Source organism: Syngnathus floridae, chromosome 18 (assembly GCF_059516105.1).
Source record: "Syngnathus floridae isolate MCC-2025c chromosome 18, RoL_Sflo_1.0, whole genome shotgun sequence".
Classification (NCBI taxonomy): domain Eukaryota; kingdom Metazoa; phylum Chordata; class Actinopteri; order Syngnathiformes; family Syngnathidae; genus Syngnathus; species Syngnathus floridae.
Genome location: NC_142430.1, coordinates 8,883,108 through 8,900,499, shown reverse-complemented (window position 1 = coordinate 8,900,499; position 17,392 = coordinate 8,883,108). Strand labels below are relative to the sequence as shown.

The following is a 17,392-nucleotide window of genomic DNA, read 5'->3' as shown; positions in this document are numbered from 1 at the left end:
CAGACCCAAATATTCACAACACTAAGGATTTTGTGTGTGTTTGTGTGCACGTTTTGTATGCATGATGTTTGTGTGTTCGCCTGTGTGCATGTGTGTCTGTGTCTCAGAACTCTTCTTGCTTTGGGCTGCCATGTTGGTCTTGCAGATGAACATGCTGTGGAGAAAGTCAAAAGTTTAAAACTGTCTTCAAGGTGAGTTACCTTTCTTAAAAATGCTACACTGACTAGGAAGGTATTGTAGAGATTATTTTTTTTTTTATCTCTCCAGCTATGAGTTGTCTAGTGGTTACAAACCTGCTCCCCTGGACCTCTGTCACATCAAATTGACCTCCACTCAGGAAGCCATGGTGGACAAATTGGCTGAAAATGCACACAACGTTTGGGCCAGAGATCGCATCCGTCAGGGTTGGACCTATGGCATTCAACAGGTAACAAATTTTCTCCTTTTGGGTCAGACCATCAATAGTAGCCCAGCCTGAAATATCCAGTCCAAGTAGCAGATATGTTAATTTAATTTAATTTAATTAATTTTATTTATTGATTTCACCTACTTTTCTTGTTTTCCCTGTCAGGATGTGAAGAGTCGCCGAAATCCTCGTCTGGTGCCTTACAGTCTCTTGGATGAGAGAACCAAGAAGTCAAACAAAGACAGTTTGAGAGAAGCTGTCAGAACTCTGCTTGGCTATGGATACAACTTGGAAGCTCCTGACCAGGACCACAGTAAAAAACTTGACATCACTCCATCCACAACATTTGATGATGTAGTTTCATAACTCCTCTGTCCTCCTTTACTTTCCTAGCTCTCTTTGACCATAGCAATATGTCTGCTGAAAGGTTCCGGATTTTCAGAGCGGAACGATCCTATTGCGTGAATGCCGGAAAATGGTACTTTGAGCTTGAGGTAAATAACAGCCTTTGACCTTTGTATTTTGAAGAATGTTGGGGATGATAACCACCTTTGTCTCAGGTATTAACTGCTGGAGAGATGAGGGTCGGCTGGGCAAGACCAGGATGTCTACCAGATCTCGAATTGGGTTCAGATGAACAGGCCTTTGTCTTTGATGGATTCAAGGTAGCTCCATTTATCTTGTGTGGGTTTTTTTGGGGGACTGTTAAGCAGTCAAATGGATTTTGATGGACTGAATTATTTTGCAGGTTCAACGGTGGCATCAAGGCAATGAGCACTTTGGACGCGCCTGGCAGGCAGGAGATGTTGTTGGCTGTATGGTGGACTTGAATGAACACACCATGATGTTCACCCTTAATGGAGAAATACTGCTTGATGACTCTGGATCGGAACTGGCTTTCAAAGACTTTGACGTTGGTGAAGGTGGGTCATTTTTGGCTTCTTCTTTCACGACATGGTATACTAATGGTTTCTTTCTTTGCTCAGGTTTCATCCCAGTGTGCAGTTTGGGTGTATGCCAAGCTGGGAGGATTGACTTTGGTAAACATGTCAGCACCCTGAAATACTTCACCATATGTGGTCTGCAGGAAGGCTATGAACCTTTTGCTGTCAACATGAACCGTGATGTCACTATATGGCTCAGTAAAAGGCTTCCTCAGTTTGTACCTATACCTCCAGACCACCAACATATCGAGGTAAAGGTTCTGACAGGCTGTGGATCGGAATTGGAAAATTGAATTTTTTTTTCTCCCTTTAAGGTGACAAGAATAGATGGAACAGTGGATTCTTGTCCTTGTCTGAAGGTCACACAAAAGTCATTCAGTTCACAAAACAGCAACACGGATATTACGTTCTACAGACTGAGCATGCCCATTGAATGCGCCGAATCCTTCTCCAAACCTCCGTCGACCTCTGACCTCTTGTCACTCAAGACAGTAAGATGAAAAATATTTTTACAAATGTTGCTTGGAGATCCGTCTCACGCACAGTTGTGTTTAGGATCTCGAAGACTTTGAAAGCGATTTTGAGGTCCTTGTGAAAACACCTCATGGCCATAATGGTCCAAGTGGTCCAGACAGAGGTGAATTCAACAACCACAAAGATTACCACCAAGAGAAAACCTCCAAACTCAAACCAAGGTGAAGAATCCATTCCTTCATCTTTCAAAAGTCACATCACAAGTATATCAAATCACAATTGAGCATTTTTCATTTCCCAGCAGGTTTTTGTTAAAGAAGAATAAAGCAGACAACCTTTATCGCACCCCTCCCTGTCCATCAGAAGACGTGATGGTTGATGACAGGAATGAATATGAAGTACTCATGCAAGCATCTACTGTAAGACCAGAAAACTTCTAAGAACCTGCAAGACTGTGTCTTACATACAAGTCCTTATCTCTTCCAATAGCACTCCTACTCCGTGAGGATCTTCCCTGGCCAGGAGCCCAGCAATGTGTGGGTGGGCTGGGTCACCTCTGACTTCCATCAGTATGAACCTGGCTTTGGGTTGGACAAGGTCCAAACTGTAACCGTGACTTTGGGAGATGAGAAAGGCAAAGTTCACGAGAGGTGAGTCAAGTTAGATACGCTCAGTGTTTTTTTGTGACGACCAAAAGGTGGTTTGAAGAACCTCACCATCTTCTCAATGCTGTCCATCTTGCAGTATAAAACGCAGTAATTGTTACATGGTGTGGGCTGGAGAGAGCAGCAGTCCTGAAGGAAGGAATAACAACGGTTTGGAGATCGGATGTTTGCTCGACACGGCAAACGGACTGCTCTCCTTTACCGCCAACGGCAAAGAGCTCAGCACATACTACCAGGTTTGTATCTCAGATCGAAGGTAATCCAAGCAGGAATTCGGATTAATCCAAATGTTTTGATCTCAGTTGGAGCCCAGTACCAAACTCTTCCCAGCCGTCTTTGCCAAGGCTACCAGTCCCAATGTGTTCCAGTTTGAACTGGGGCAAATGAAGGTGCCTGGATTTTGTCAACACAAAATACTTTTATTTTTTTATTAATGATAGGATCAAAATAAAAGCTATTTCTGTCCCATTAGAATGTGATGCCTCTGTCGGCTGGTTTATTTAAAAGTGAGAGGAAGAACTCAATCCCTCAATGTCCTCCAAGGCTGCATGTCCAATTTCTCACACCTGTTTTATGGAGTCGTGTTCCCAACGACTATCCCAAGGTAACGCTGGCTGCATCTCGTTTTATTTTCCATGCATTGAAAACGATTTGTCCGCACAGGTGTCAGTATCCCGAGCGAACGACCGACACGGCTGGCTGGTCCAATGTCATGAACCTTTACAGTTTTTGTCTCTGCACATCCCTGAAGAGAACAGGTGGAATGCACACTTTGGCTTCTCTTGTCTTCTGGAATATCTCATTCAATCTATGCGTGTCATTCAGGTCACTGGATGTCTTGGAGCTGACGGAGAGGAGAGATTTATTAAAGTTCCACTACCATACCCTCCGATTGTATTCCGCAATCTGTGCGTTGGGGAACAACCGGGTCGCTCATGCACTTTGCTCCCATGTGGATGAGGCGCAGCTTCTTCACGCCATAGAGAGTAAATATATGCCAGGTGAATATCAGTTTTCGATATTTGCTTTCATGAGGACTCAATATGGAAAGTGAAAGAAACATTTTATATTTTCAGGTTTGCTTCGTGCAGGCTACTACGACCTCCTGATCGACATCCACCTGAGCAATTACGCAACCGCTCGTCTTATGATGAACAACGAGTACATTGTTCCGATGACCGGCGAGACTAAGAGTATCACCCTTTTTCCAAACGAGGAAAAAAAACACGGCGTGCCTGGCATCGGGCTCAGCACTTCCCTGAGACCGAGAATGCAATTCGCATCGCCGAGTTTTGTCAGTGGTTCCGGATCGTCGCAATTTACGACTAATCTCAGCAATGGCGCAATCGATTCTTGCCAGTACAGTCCTGAATTCCCTTTGGATGTATTAAAAACAAAAACCGTTGAGATGCTGACTGAGGCAGTGTGTGAGGGGAACATGCACGTAAGAGATCCCATAGGGGGCAGCACTGAATTTCTCTTCGTGCCGCTCATTAAGCTTTTTTACACCATGCTCATCATGGGTGTTTTCCAAAACGGAGATCTGAAGAAAATACTGCGACTCATCGAGCCGTCTGTGTTCTCCGAGAAATTCGAGGAGGAAATGCAGAAGAAGTTGGGAAATGAGGAAGGAAAAGAAGATGAAGGGCAAAGCATACCCAAGGAGGGATTATTGCAAATGAAACTACCTGAACCTGTCAAACTTCAGGTAATTGTTTTCTAAAAAAAAAAGAAAAAGAAATGTCAAACAAAGATGAATAATAACACAGATGGAATGCACTTTTTTTTTTGTAGATGTGCCACGTTCTTCAGTATCTGTGCGACTGCCAGGTGCGTCATCGTATCGAAGCAGTTGTGGCCTTTTCTGATGATTTCGTAGCCTGTCTCCAAGAAAACCAGCGCTTTCGCTACAATGAAGTCATGCTGGCTCTCAACATGTCTGCTGCTCTCACCGCCAAAAAGACCAAGGAGTTCCGTTCGCCACCTCAGGAGCAGGTTAGCAGATATTTCGTGCTGGCAGAACATCCAAGAATGAAATATTTTCATCGCACACCTTAAAGTGACTGAAATGATTTTGGAAGTAAAACTCGATTGAGCTTGAAAATTTATTTTTGTGCAGATCAACATGTTGCTGAACTTTAAGAAGGAGATGCAAGAGTGCCCCTGTCCCCAATATATCCGAGAACAGCTGCTGGACTTCCATGAGGACCTCATGAAACACTGTGGTAAAATGATTTTAAAATAAAAAGTTCTTCTCTCTTCCATCCAATTCCTCAATCCGCCTGATATTGTCATCTGCCTCAGGAATCGAAATCATCGAAGACAGCTCTCTAGACGGAGACAGTAATTTCAACTTTCGAGGTCGACTGATGTCCTTGGTGGAAAAAGTGTCTTACCTGAAGAACAAGATTGTCAACCCGCCAAAGGAAAACACCGATCGAAAACCCAGTAAGTGTTAAATGAACAAAATGGTCGGTCTCCATGTAAGATTGTCTCCATTTCTGTGTCTTCAGGTACTTTACAGCAGTTGATTTCAGAGACCATGGTCCGGTGGGCTCAGGAATCTGTAATCGAGGATCCAGAGCTTGTCAGAGCCATGTTTGTCCTGTTGCACCGACAGTATGATGGCATTGGAGGACAGGTTCTGCCTTTTTCTAAAATAGTCTCTGTGCAAAAATAAATATATTTATTATTTATATTTCTGTCTAGGTTCGGGCTCTCCCCAAGACTTACACAATCAACTCTGTTTCAATCGAGGACACCATCAACCTGCTCGCTGCTCTTGGTCAGATAAGATCGTTGCTGAGTGTACGAATGGGAAGAGAAGAGGAGAAGCTGATGATAAGGGGACTGGGGTGAGCAAATGTTCCTCTTCTTCTTGATGTGTAACATTCCACAGGTAACATCATGGTTTTTTTTTTTTTAATGCAGTGATATTATGAACAATAAAGTGTTCTACCAGCATCCTAACTTGATGAGAGCGTTGGGGATGCATGAGACTGTCATGGAGGTCATGGTGAACGTGCTCAGTGGAGGAGTTTCAAAGGTATATTCAAAGATGTTCTCCTTTCAAGAAATGCAATATCCAATATTTGTTTTTGTTTTTGCAGGAAATCACCTTTCCTAAAATGGTGGCCAACTGTTGTCGTTTTCTTTGTTACTTCTGTCGAATCAGCCGTCAAAACCAGAAAGCCATGTTTGATCATCTCAGCTACTTGCTGGAGAACAGCAGCGTTGGCCTTGGTGAGTGATTGTATGTATTTTAAATGGTCTTTGTACTGTTTGTATTTGTATTTTCAGCATCTCCATCCATGCGAGGAGCCACGCCTCTTGATGTGGCTGCTGCATCCGTGATGGACAACAATGAGTTAGCACTTGCTTTGAGAGAGCCAGATTTGGAGAAGGTGACGTTTGTTTGGCACATGTGATGAGGGGAAATTCTGACCTCACTTGCGAATTTGTTTTCTCAGGTGGTTCAGTATCTCGCTGGCTGTGGTCTGCAGAGCTGCACCATGCTGGTGTGTAAAGGATATCCCGACATTGGCTGGAACCCTGTGGAAGGAGAACGCTACCTTGACTTTTTGCGTTTTGCTGTATTTTGCAATGGTAAACATTACATGAATATTTATGTAGAATTCTTTGACTCTTCTGTTACCTCATAAATCAAATTGTGTTATTGTAAAAGTAGTGTTTGGCGTTCAGGTTGACTTCTTTCTCCTCTGGGATAGGTGAAAGTGTGGAAGAGAACGCAAACGTCGTGGTGAGACTTCTTATTCGCCGACCGGAATGTTTTGGCCCGGCACTTCGGGGAGAAGGCGGTGATGGATTGTTGGCCACGATGGAAGAAGCAATTAAGATTTCCCTCGATCCTTTACGAGATGGTCCTTCCTTGGCATCAGAAAGCAGCAATATTCCGTAAGACAATGGCTAAAATTATAATCTAATCATTTGTTGTGACGGGTCAATTTTAATTAAAAAAAAGAGTAAAAAAATTAATCATCACTTTATTTTTCTTTTATTGATTTTCTTACATCAGGTTTTGGTGTGACTCCACTAATACATGCTGATATTAAAAAACGGAATAAATAATAAATATTATTCATTTGTCTGTGTTTCTGTGTGCATGTTGATATAGTCATGACGGACGACAGGAAGAAGATGATACCATCCACTTGGGGAATGCCATCATGACCTTCTATGCAGCTCTGATTGACCTGCTGGGACGTTGTGGTCCAGAGATGCATGTGAGTCCACGCAAACACACCAACAAATATATGGTAGCCTAATATATCATTTAAATTCCTTTCCATCAGTTGATACATGCTGGGAAAGGCGAAGCAATCCGCATCAGAGCTATTTTAAGGTCTCTCATTCCCATCGAAGATCTTGTAGGGGTCATCTGCATCCCGTTCTCGATGCCGAGCCTGGGAAAGGGTAAGTCGATCGTGTCAAAATCAACATCATCGATTATTATAACAGAGTGATATTACCTAGATGGGGTGGTGTTGGAGCCAGACATGTCAGCGGGCTTCTGCCCGGATCATAAAGCGGCCATGGTGTTGTTTTTGGATCGGGTCTATGGTGTACAAGACCAGAATTTCCTCCTTCATCTACTAGAAGTTGGCTTCTTACCAGACCTCAGAGCTGCAGCTTCATTGGACACTGTTAGTTTGGGTCTTTTTCATTTCTTTTTCCATTTGTATGGTTTTAATATTTGTCTTTTCTCTTTGCGTTAGGCAGCTCTTAGTGCCACAGATATGGCTCTTGCCCTCAACAGGTATCTCTGCACAGCGGTATTACCACTTCTGACCAAATGCGCACCGCTGTTTGCGGGGACGGAGCCATTCGCGTCACTCATCGATTCCCTCCTTCATACCGTTTACCGATTATCCAAAGGCTGCTGCCTTACCAAAGCTCAGAGAGATTCCATTGAAGAATGCCTTCTAGCAGTTTGTGGGTAAGAGCATGTTTTGTAATTTAAACATTTTTTCAGCACAGGGAATCATTTGACATTGCATATAAAGTCAGCCCTTTCATTTTTCTCGGCAGTAAACTAAGGCCTTCAATGATGCAGCATCTCCTGAGGAGGCTCGTGTTTGACATTCCCTTGCTGAATGAACATACCAAGATGCCTTTGAAGGTCCGAAATAACAATTGATCATATTCATAGATGGATGAGTGGGAAGATGAATATTATTTTTGACTTTCAACAGCTTTTGACCAATCACTATGAGCGTTGTTGGAAGTACTACTGCCTGACTGCAGGCTGGGGCACTTTTGGTGTTGCATCTGATGAAGAACTTCACCTTTCCAGGAAATTATTCTGGGGAATATTTGACGCTCTCTCTCATAAAGTAAGCATATTTGATGGACATGACTCAAATTAGCAAGTCGTTTAAAATATATGTTTGTTTTTATTTGTTAGCCATATGACCAGGAGCTGTTTAAGATTGCGTTGTCGTGCCTCAGCGCAGTGGGAGGAGCTCTTCCTCCAGATTATATGGAGTCTAATTACATGGCCATGATGGACAAACAATCATCTCTGGACTCCGAAGGAAACTTCACTCCGCAACCTGCAGACACTGCCAAGTATATATATTTTGTATTTCTTTTCGTAGTTTTCAATGATTTTCCATATTCTTAACATTGGAGAGCTTTCTCCAAATTGTTTTATGACATTTTCATGCTGTGTTGAAAAGAATTAAATTCAAAGTAAGAAGTAGACCTTTGTCCTTTTTATATCCATCCATCCATTTTCTATATCCTCGTTAATATTAAAAAAACACAAAGTTAAATGTAATGGAACTGTGTAGCTTTATCCAACAAGACCCTAATTCTCTAATCCTCACTTTTGTTTTGTCTTTTATAGTGTAACAGTACCAGAAAATTTGGACATTTTCATAGCCAGATACGCAGAACATAACCATGAGAAGTGGTGTTTCGAAAAGGTATAAATATCATATCAAATTTATTTAAAAAATATATATATTTTGATGTTTTGACTTTTTTGTTTTTCAGTTATCCAATGGCTGGTCATACGGGGAAAATGCATGTGAAATATCCAGGAGCCACAATTTATTAAAGTCATTTAAAGCACTCTCTGATAAGGTAATATACATGTGCCTTAGTGTTTTTTTATTTTTTTTACTCATACTTTTCCAAACTTGTGACATTCTAAAGAGTGTATGAAGTTATTGTACAACGACATTAGAACGCAAATATTCAATAGTAGTAAAATAGCGAGCGTTAGCCGCCAACATATTGAATAATATATAATACGTATGTTTGAAGGTGCAATTCCTGTTTGTTTATTTCATTTAGGATAAAGAGTTCTACTGTTTGCCAATCAGAGAGTGTCTAAAGACCATGCTTTCTTGGGGATGGAGCATCAACAGGTTACGAGAAAGTGACACTGCCAACCTCCATAACAAATCTAGGAGGATCTCGCTGGCCAGCCAGGTATACTTTTTCATATCAGCACATCATACACGCGAGGATTATCTGATGTCTGTAGGTCTGATTGTGAGTGGTTGTCTATTTGTGCCCTACATAAAATCAATCAAAGTTGTTATAATTAAAAATTTGTTTCCCAGCCGTCCTTGGAAGGAGCTCAGAGTTTCAATCCCAGACCCACTGATATGAGCAATGTTACATTGTCCAGGGACACACAGGTATTGAATATATATCACAGAAAGCAAACTGATCACCTATTAAATTGGAATAACTGTACGTCCATTTTGTGTTTTGCAGTCAATGGCAGAGCTGCTCGCTGAGAACTATCACAACATCTGGGCCAAGAAAAAGAAAATGGAGCTTGAAGCCAAAGGTGTGGTATGGAAAATACAACAAGATATTTGAACAAAATGTGATCATCAAACTAAAGCAAAACTAAGTCTTTTGCTTCTTGGGACAAAATAAAAATTGTTCTTTATGTATGCCAGGTGGAGGAACTCACCCCTTACTGGTTCCCTTCGATACACTGACTGCCAAAGAGAAATTAAAAGACAGACAAAAAGCACAGGATATCCTCAAGTTCCTCCAGATCAATGGTTACACTGTATCAAGGTAGGAAATATTATAAATTATTAAATATTTAATAATATAACTGTCCTGTATTGGGACGCAATTCTTCCCATTTTTTAGGGGAAAAGCAAACACCTTATTTAACTCAAGTAAAAATAAATCAATATATGAATGACTTTAGAAATAACTTCGATCTTGGCCTCATTTGATTTTTTTGCAGAAATTCATGATGGAGACTTTTGTTTCTTGTTTTCAGAGGTGTGAAGTCGCAGGAGTTGGACTCGCCAGCCACAGAGAAACGATTTGCCTACACTTTCCTTTTGCAACTCATCAAAAACGTCGACCAGGCCCACGAGCACATGATGAAGTTCGGTGAGACCCTTTGATTTTAATTTCAGAACAGCTAGCATCCTCCAAGACGCATTACTCCGTATTGATGGGCCAAACGTGCAGACCAGTGAATCCATATTTGCCTTCCATCATCTCTAGACATAACGAGAACGAGACAAAAGGGAGTAAAGACTCCTCACGAACAGCAGATGAAGTTCTTTGGAAAGGTCAGAACTCAGAAGCATTTTAAGATGTTCCAGGATTTGTTTGTTACATTTCTACTAATTGTCCCCATAGGTTGTCTTGCCATTGGTGGATCAATACTTCAAAAACCATCGGATGTACTTCCTGTCCACATCCATCCATCCCATAAGCAGTGGTGGACATGCCTCCAACAAGGAGAAAGAGATGGTAACAAGGTGATTGCGACAAATCATTCCCGGGAGAGATACGAGCGACGGGATTGTCTGTATGTCGGAAATAGCGATTGTTTGTCGTAGGGATTGGTTTCTCATTCTCCTTGGTCTTTTTTTCCTCTTGGGTGTCTCATCATAACTGTTTTTTCATTTTTTTTCTCCTCCCCTTCCTGCCTCTTCCTCCTCATTTGATTTTGTTTCTAGTCTTTTCTGCAAACTGGGAGTACTTGTCAGAAATAGGATATCCTTATTTGGTAAGAATGGTTTATGGCTTATGCTTGCACTTCTGATCACAAGCTCAAACTCCCATCAAACCCCCCACGCCTCTTCGTTTTCCCCCAAAAAAAAGCCAGCACTAAATTCCAATTTGCATGATTCAAGTATAATTTCATTAAGGAATGCGGAATTCTGAATTACAATTTCAGATAGATGATGGAAGGATAGATGATGGAAGGATAGATGATGGAAGGATGGACGGGCCAGCCAAGAACCTGCTTTAAAAATAATACTGAGTTTTTTGCAATACTTCTATAAGTCGAATGAACTTGTATTTGCACCTTATTATTTCCCATTTTCTTTAAAAGATGTCATTGTTAAGCTTGACGCCCTGCTGTGAAATATATATTTTTATATTTCATGATGTATTTGAAGGAAGACATCACTCCCACCACGCTGCTCTCCTCAACAGCTTCTATTTCTTTTTTGTCATCCGTGGCCATCATCGCAAAGTCTTTAACATCTTTCCTGATTTTTTTTTTTTTTTTTTTTTTACGTTAGGTAACAATGCCACATCCATAGTAAACTGCTTGCAGATACTGGGACAAAGTCTGGATGCCAGGTAATGGTTTACATTATTTTGTTATATTTTATATATATAAAAAAAACTTTTGTAAATACAATTGGTGACTAACTTTGTCAATGTTCTCGTGTATTAGAACGGTGATGAAGACAGGCTTGGATTCAGTCAAGACGGCACTTCAGTCCTACTTCGACAGTGCAGCAGAAGCTTTGGAGAAGACTCAAGAGAACTTAAAGCTTGGTCAATTTACTCACAGCAAAGAACAGCCCAGAGGCGTCCCTCAAATCATCAACTATACCACCTTTGGCCTGCTTCCCATCTTGTCTTCCTTGTTTGAACACATTGGGAAGAATAATTTTGGAGAAGATCTAATATGTGCGTATACATTTGTTTTATTGATATACTTTGTAGATGGGTCACACATTTGATCCCTTTTTTGTCTTTAGTGGATGAGGTCCAGGTTTCCTGCTACCGAATCCTCAACAGTCTCTACTTTCTGGGAACCAATGAAAGCATATTTGTAGAGAGGTATGTATCTCATAATAACTAAAATCCATAATACTGAGGTTATTTGATTTGAAGCACTCACTAACTACTCTTGTTGGACTACTACTAATAAAGAATCATGATCTTCCATTTGTCCCTGTCTTCTCCAGACATCGGCCGGCATTAGGAAAATGTTTGGCTGCTTTCTCAGCAGCCTTCCCAGTCGCCTTCCTCGAACCTCACGTTGACCATTTCAACAACTTCTCAATCTACAACAATAAAAGACCTAAAGACAGAAATGGTACTCGACTGACTTTATTATTCTACGACTGTCTTTGTGGTTGAATTGACTCTTTTTATTGTTTACTTCTAGATCACGGTCTGCCAGGCCAGGTCCTAGACATTTGTCCAATGATTCCAAATTTGGAGAAGTTACTGGAAGAAATCATTGAGGTGGCAGAGTCTGGAATTAAATATACTCAAGTGCCTCATGTCATGGAGGTTGGTCATAAAATTTGAACCTTTATGGAGATCTGCTCTGGTGCTCCAACGAGCTTATTTGTATTTACGCAGGTGGTTTTACCAGTTTTGTGCAGCTACATGTCTCACTGGTGGGAAGACGGACCAGAGAACAACCCGGATCAAGCCGACAGCTGTTGCACATCTGTGACCTCTGAACATATGAATATATTACTAGGGAACATCTTGAAGATCATCTACAACAATTTAGGGATCGACGAGGGGGCTTGGATGAAAAGACTTGCTGGTAAAATCTTTTTTTTTTTCCTGACAAGAACTATATTTCTATTTAGAAACCCTAAACAATTGTATTGAATTGACACATCAGGATTGAGCTTAATTTTTTTTCCTTCGTAGTGTTTTCTCAACCAATCATCAGCAAGGCCAAATCTCAGTTGCTCAAGACGCACTTTCTGCCTCTGATGAAGAAACTCCGAAAAGTGAGTTGTGCTTTGGTGAAAGTAAAGAAGCTCTTTTTCATATTGTTTTAATCGTATGCAGAAGGCAGCCGTCGTACTCACGGATGAGGAACAAAGCAAGGCGGAGGGGAGGGGTGAGATCTCAGAAACCGAGCTTCTCATCATGGACCAATTCTCAGTTCTCGTCAGGGACATCTACGCTTTTTATCCTCTTCTCATACGATTTGTCGACTACAACAGGTAGTGTGGGGTTAGTTGGTTCTTCTGAAAGATGCAATTACATTTGGTCATATACTGACAGGGCCACGTGGTTGAAGGAGTCCGATCCAGAAGCAGAAGCGTTATTCCACATGGTGGCTGAAGTTTTCATCTTCTGGGCCAAGTCTCACGTAAGGCAGTGAAAACTTTGACGGGCGAACGGGGTATGTGAACCCCGTTCGTCCTTTCAAAGAGAAAATGACTTTTCCCAAATGCAGAACTTCAAGAGAGAAGAACAGAATTTTGTGGTTCAGAATGAAATCAACAATATGTCTTTCCTCATCTCAGATTCCAACTCGAAGATGTCAAAGGTATTCAGTTTTCGAAATAAGTAAATCTTTTAGCTGATTTGTGCTTATCATTTATTGACGTATGAAAAATATCATTTGATGGTTTTTGTCCCCAGGGAATCGTTTCATACCAGGAGAGAAAGAAGTTGAGGAGAAAGGGCGAGCGATATTCAATGCAGACGAGTCTGATCGTGGCAGCTCTCAAGCGACTACTGCCTGTCGGACTTAACGTTTGCGTTCCTGGTGAGCAAGAGCTCATTGCTCTTGCCAAGAACCGATTCTCACAGGTAAAATTCAAAATGATACAAGGCTTGGATTTTGTGGGTTTTTTTTTTTTTTCCAGACATTTGATCTTTTTCCAGAAAGATACTGAGGATGAAGTGCGTCAAGTCATTCGAAACAACCTCAATCTCCAAGGAAAGGTAAAAGTCCTTCACAGTAAGTTAGGTTTGTTAAATCATGATAACGGAGGCTCACCTACTCTGTATTTTTATTGATGTACTTTGAGAGTGACTTATTTAAATTTGCATTTAAAGTTACAGGACCCCGCTACTCGCTGGCAAAGAGCCCTGTACAGAGACATTCTGAATCACTCGGATAACACCTTTGACCCCGAGAAGAATGTGGACAGAGTGCTGGACATGGCTCATGTCCTCTTCCACCTCGACCAGGTTATAAAGTCCTCACTTACAGTTGGAGATTATTTATTATGGAAATATATGATGGCGAATACAGTTCCAAGATCTTCATGGGTGGTTCTCAGAAAGTGTGGTCCAGGGGTGTGACACAAGAGCCCAAAAATGAACAGCATTTTTTCTGCAAACATGAACATGATTGTCCTTTCAGGTTGAGCATCCTCAGCGCAGTAAAAAGGCCGTGTGGCATAAATTACTGTCAAAACAGAGAAAGAGAGCTGTCGTTGCTTGCTTCAGGATGGCTCCTCTCTACAATCTGCCCAGGTAGGTTATATGGACACCAGTCATGGACATTGTGGACAAAATATTTGTTTGTTTGAGTCTTTCCATGATCTCCTCCAATCTAGGCATCGAGCTGTCAACTTGTTTCTTCAGGGCTATGAGAAATCCTGGATTGAAGCAGAAGAACATTTCTTTGAGGATAAACTCATAGAGGATCTTGCTGTAAGTTCTCACATCTAATTTTGTCTCCTGCATATAAATAATCATTTTGTATGGACTTTTTTTTTTTTTAGCAGGGTTGATGATTGCAAATGTACTTATTGCTAGGAGGTTTTAATATGAAGGTACCGAAAATGTGCTTCAGAAATCAGGTGAACAAGAGCCATTCGAAGAGGTGGAGGGAATGAAACGTTTTGATCCACTACACCAGCTCATCCAGCTTTTCAGTCGAACGGCCCTGACAGAGAAGTGGTGGGTTGCCTGGAATTATTTTTTGAACCGTATCAGAATCAATTAAGTGTTGGATTGTTTTAGTAAACTGGATGAAGATCATCTCTACATGGCTTACGCAGATATCATGGCCAAGGTACCTTCCAAATATTTCTTTTAAATCTGGTTTACTACATTAACGTTTTTTTTCCCCCTTTGCCCTCAGAGCTGCCATGATGAAGAAGATGAAGATGGGGAGGAAGTGAAAAGTTTTGAAGTAGGTTTTCTGCATTTGGATTTGTTTCTCCAAGCCAGTCACATTCCTATTTTCATGAATAGGAGAAGGAGATGGAAAAGCAGAGGCTGTTATACCAGCAGGAAAGGCTGCATGATCGCGGAGCTGCTGAAATGGTACTTCAGACCATTAGTGCCAGTAAAGGTATTGCTTTTTCATCCATACATGTCTTGAAGATGTAATGGTATAAGAATATAAGAATCTTCTGGATTCCTTTGAACCAGGCGAGATGGGTCCCATGGTTGCCTCAACTCTAAAACTGGGCATTGCAATTCTCAATGGAGGAAACTCGACTGTACAATTGGTACTATCGATATTGTTGATGTTATTATTGTCCTCCAGCCCATGTCTAAATTCCACTGTCTGATGTTTGGACAGAAAATGCTGGATTATCTGAAGAACAGAAAGGACGTGGGCTTCTTTCAGAGTCTTGCTGGGCTCATGCAGTTGTGCAGGTAATGGGAAAGAAATGACATTGAATCTAGACTAGAATAAATGAAATTTTCTCTAAATGTTATAGATGACCTACATTTAGTTTGCATGTTGCTTTTAAATTCTACAATATGGAATTATTCTTCTCAGTGTTCTAGATCTAAATGCATTCGAGAGACAGAACAAAGCAGAAGGACTTGGGATGATCACTGAGGAGGGATCCGGTAAACATTTCACCATTTAAAAGAAATATCAGGTATTTTATCAAGCTGGCTTTGAAATGATATCTCTCTTTGGAACAGGTGAGAAGGTGATGCAGGATGATAAGTTCACCTGCGACCTCTTCCGCTTCCTTCAGCTTCTCTGTGAAGGACACAACTCGGGTATTTTTTCCAAATGAGCAATCTGACATCTGTAGAATATTGGAAATTGACATCCCCTCCTTCATTGCAGATTTCCAAAACTATTTAAGGACTCAAACAGGGAACAATACAACTGTCAACATCATCATCTCAACTGTTGACTACCTCCTCAGAGTTCAGGTTGGTACCATTATTTCGGTTGGTACAGAAAAAAGTGGAGCCCTCATTATATTTGACTTTTTACACTTTTGACACCTTTACTTGCCTCTTTTTGGTCTTAGGAATCTATCAGTGATTTCTACTGGTATTACTCGGGCAAAGATGTGATTGATGAGCAAGGACAGAGGAACTTCTCAAAGGCTATTCATGTTGCCAAGCAGGTTTTCAACACACTCACAGAGTATATCCAGGTACAAAGATCCAGACAACTTCACGGAATGGATTTAAATGAATTGAAATGTCATCCTTTTTTTTTTTTTATGTGTAACTTTATTTCAGGGTCCATGTACTGGCAATCAGCAGAGTTTGGCACACAGTCGTCTGTGGGATGCTGTCGTTGGCTTTCTCCACGTCTTTGCTCATATGCAGATGAAATTGTCTCAGGTACGTGGAATAAAATAGACGCTGAATGATGTTTAGAAATTCATAAATGTTCATAAATAAAGGATATGCTTTATTTTTCCACAATTATCAATGACAAATCTGTTTTCCCTTCAGGACTCGAGTCAGATTGAGTTACTGAAGGAATTGATGGACCTTCAGAAAGACATGGTGGTCATGTTACTGTCAATGATGGAGGGTATGACAGTAATCAAGTATTGATGTCATCGGTTTGATTCAAAAAGCATCTCTAAAGAAATGTCTTCTATTGACAGGCAATGTGGTCAACGGGACGATCGGAAAGCAGATGGTTGACATGCTGGTGGAATCGTCAAACAATGTGGAAATGATTTTGAAGTTCTTTGATATGTTCCTCAAGCTGAAAGATGTCACCTCGTCAGAAGCCTTTAAAGAGTATGACCCTGATGGAAAAGGTAAGTCTCGGATGAAGCCTCTGTGAATGAATGTGTGAATTCTTGTGGTACTGATGAACAAATGAATTGATAGGTGTCATATCCAAGAGGGACTTCCAGAAGGCGATGGAGAACCATAAGCACTATACCCAGTCTGAGACTGAGTTTCTTCTCTCATGTGCTGAAACGGATGAAAATGAACTCCTGGACTATGAGGAATTTGTCGAGCGCTTTCATGAACCAGCCAAGGTAATGAAAATTGATTTTTTCTGGAATGAGGATTTTTGCAAAATGATCCTTCAATCTTCAATTGGATCTTTCAAGGACATCGGCTTCAACGTGGCAGTGTTGTTGACCAACTTGTCGGAGCACATGCCTCATGACAACCGACTGCACACCTTTCTGGAGCTGGCAGAGAGTGTTCTCAACTACTTCCAACCCTACCTGGGTAGGATCGAGATCATGGGCAGCGCCAAGCGTATCGAGAGAGTCTACTTTGAGATCAGCGAGTCCAGTCGGACACAGTGGGAGAAACCGCAGGTAAGATTTTATTGACCTACTTTCCGCTTTGTCAAGTCTCAATATATTTTTCTTACCACATACCCCAGGTTAAAGAATCCAAGCGCCAGTTCATCTTTGACGTGGTGAACGAAGGAGGCGAGAAGGAAAAAATGGAATTGTTTGTGAATTTCTGCGAGGACACTATCTTTGAAATGCAACTGGCCGCTCGGATGTCCGACACCGGGGAGCGCTCGGCGGTGAAAGACGACAGTGAGCAAGACAGACCGGATGTGGAAAATCCCGAGACGAGCTTCTTTTCGGTTACCACGGTTCACATGGCACTCGTAGCGCTGCGGATCAATGTGATCCTATTGATTAAGGTCAGACTCCTGAATTATGGAGATTAGGCAATAA

At 41.4% G+C, this 17,392-nt stretch overlaps 1 protein-coding gene across 1 annotated transcript in view; it reads left to right on the top strand.

Annotated features, from left to right (window-relative positions):
• ryr2a (ryanodine receptor 2a (cardiac)) overlaps positions 1–17,392 on the top strand; it is a 30,055-nt gene that overhangs the window by 7,289 nt on the left and 5,374 nt on the right. The window contains exons 23-97 of the mRNA XM_088359815.1: positions 108–191; positions 268–427; positions 572–719; positions 800–900; positions 967–1,071; positions 1,155–1,329; positions 1,393–1,601; positions 1,665–1,841; positions 1,906–2,045; positions 2,129–2,243; positions 2,314–2,474; positions 2,569–2,725; positions 2,792–2,878; positions 2,962–3,093; positions 3,153–3,247; positions 3,315–3,490; positions 3,566–4,197; positions 4,284–4,484; positions 4,609–4,714; positions 4,794–4,937; positions 5,003–5,130; positions 5,199–5,344; positions 5,421–5,535; positions 5,600–5,732; positions 5,790–5,893; positions 5,960–6,095; positions 6,218–6,404; positions 6,625–6,733; positions 6,803–6,923; positions 6,984–7,153; positions 7,226–7,446; positions 7,539–7,629; positions 7,703–7,843; positions 7,915–8,078; positions 8,359–8,437; positions 8,508–8,597; positions 8,811–8,948; positions 9,083–9,160; positions 9,240–9,315; positions 9,431–9,554; positions 9,769–9,884; positions 10,002–10,069; positions 10,140–10,261; positions 10,463–10,512; positions 11,036–11,096; positions 11,194–11,432; positions 11,504–11,585; positions 11,714–11,844; positions 11,917–12,044; positions 12,117–12,309; positions 12,420–12,502; positions 12,564–12,721; positions 12,783–12,870; positions 12,958–13,050; positions 13,146–13,316; positions 13,392–13,451; positions 13,566–13,700; positions 13,876–13,988; positions 14,072–14,168; positions 14,311–14,417; positions 14,481–14,532; positions 14,602–14,652; positions 14,715–14,814; positions 14,895–14,974; positions 15,049–15,125; positions 15,253–15,326; positions 15,405–15,485; positions 15,556–15,644; positions 15,746–15,874; positions 15,963–16,067; positions 16,182–16,263; positions 16,340–16,498; positions 16,572–16,726; positions 16,802–17,017; positions 17,086–17,358. Coding sequence (XP_088215941.1) covers positions 108–191; positions 268–427; positions 572–719; positions 800–900; positions 967–1,071; positions 1,155–1,329; positions 1,393–1,601; positions 1,665–1,841; positions 1,906–2,045; positions 2,129–2,243; positions 2,314–2,474; positions 2,569–2,725; positions 2,792–2,878; positions 2,962–3,093; positions 3,153–3,247; positions 3,315–3,490; positions 3,566–4,197; positions 4,284–4,484; positions 4,609–4,714; positions 4,794–4,937; positions 5,003–5,130; positions 5,199–5,344; positions 5,421–5,535; positions 5,600–5,732; positions 5,790–5,893; positions 5,960–6,095; positions 6,218–6,404; positions 6,625–6,733; positions 6,803–6,923; positions 6,984–7,153; positions 7,226–7,446; positions 7,539–7,629; positions 7,703–7,843; positions 7,915–8,078; positions 8,359–8,437; positions 8,508–8,597; positions 8,811–8,948; positions 9,083–9,160; positions 9,240–9,315; positions 9,431–9,554; positions 9,769–9,884; positions 10,002–10,069; positions 10,140–10,261; positions 10,463–10,512; positions 11,036–11,096; positions 11,194–11,432; positions 11,504–11,585; positions 11,714–11,844; positions 11,917–12,044; positions 12,117–12,309; positions 12,420–12,502; positions 12,564–12,721; positions 12,783–12,870; positions 12,958–13,050; positions 13,146–13,316; positions 13,392–13,451; positions 13,566–13,700; positions 13,876–13,988; positions 14,072–14,168; positions 14,311–14,417; positions 14,481–14,532; positions 14,602–14,652; positions 14,715–14,814; positions 14,895–14,974; positions 15,049–15,125; positions 15,253–15,326; positions 15,405–15,485; positions 15,556–15,644; positions 15,746–15,874; positions 15,963–16,067; positions 16,182–16,263; positions 16,340–16,498; positions 16,572–16,726; positions 16,802–17,017; positions 17,086–17,358 — 9,874 coding nt within the window. The remainder of the gene's footprint in view (positions 1–107; positions 192–267; positions 428–571; positions 720–799; positions 901–966; positions 1,072–1,154; positions 1,330–1,392; positions 1,602–1,664; positions 1,842–1,905; positions 2,046–2,128; positions 2,244–2,313; positions 2,475–2,568; positions 2,726–2,791; positions 2,879–2,961; positions 3,094–3,152; positions 3,248–3,314; positions 3,491–3,565; positions 4,198–4,283; positions 4,485–4,608; positions 4,715–4,793; positions 4,938–5,002; positions 5,131–5,198; positions 5,345–5,420; positions 5,536–5,599; positions 5,733–5,789; positions 5,894–5,959; positions 6,096–6,217; positions 6,405–6,624; positions 6,734–6,802; positions 6,924–6,983; positions 7,154–7,225; positions 7,447–7,538; positions 7,630–7,702; positions 7,844–7,914; positions 8,079–8,358; positions 8,438–8,507; positions 8,598–8,810; positions 8,949–9,082; positions 9,161–9,239; positions 9,316–9,430; positions 9,555–9,768; positions 9,885–10,001; positions 10,070–10,139; positions 10,262–10,462; positions 10,513–11,035; positions 11,097–11,193; positions 11,433–11,503; positions 11,586–11,713; positions 11,845–11,916; positions 12,045–12,116; positions 12,310–12,419; positions 12,503–12,563; positions 12,722–12,782; positions 12,871–12,957; positions 13,051–13,145; positions 13,317–13,391; positions 13,452–13,565; positions 13,701–13,875; positions 13,989–14,071; positions 14,169–14,310; positions 14,418–14,480; positions 14,533–14,601; positions 14,653–14,714; positions 14,815–14,894; positions 14,975–15,048; positions 15,126–15,252; positions 15,327–15,404; positions 15,486–15,555; positions 15,645–15,745; positions 15,875–15,962; positions 16,068–16,181; positions 16,264–16,339; positions 16,499–16,571; positions 16,727–16,801; positions 17,018–17,085; positions 17,359–17,392) is intronic.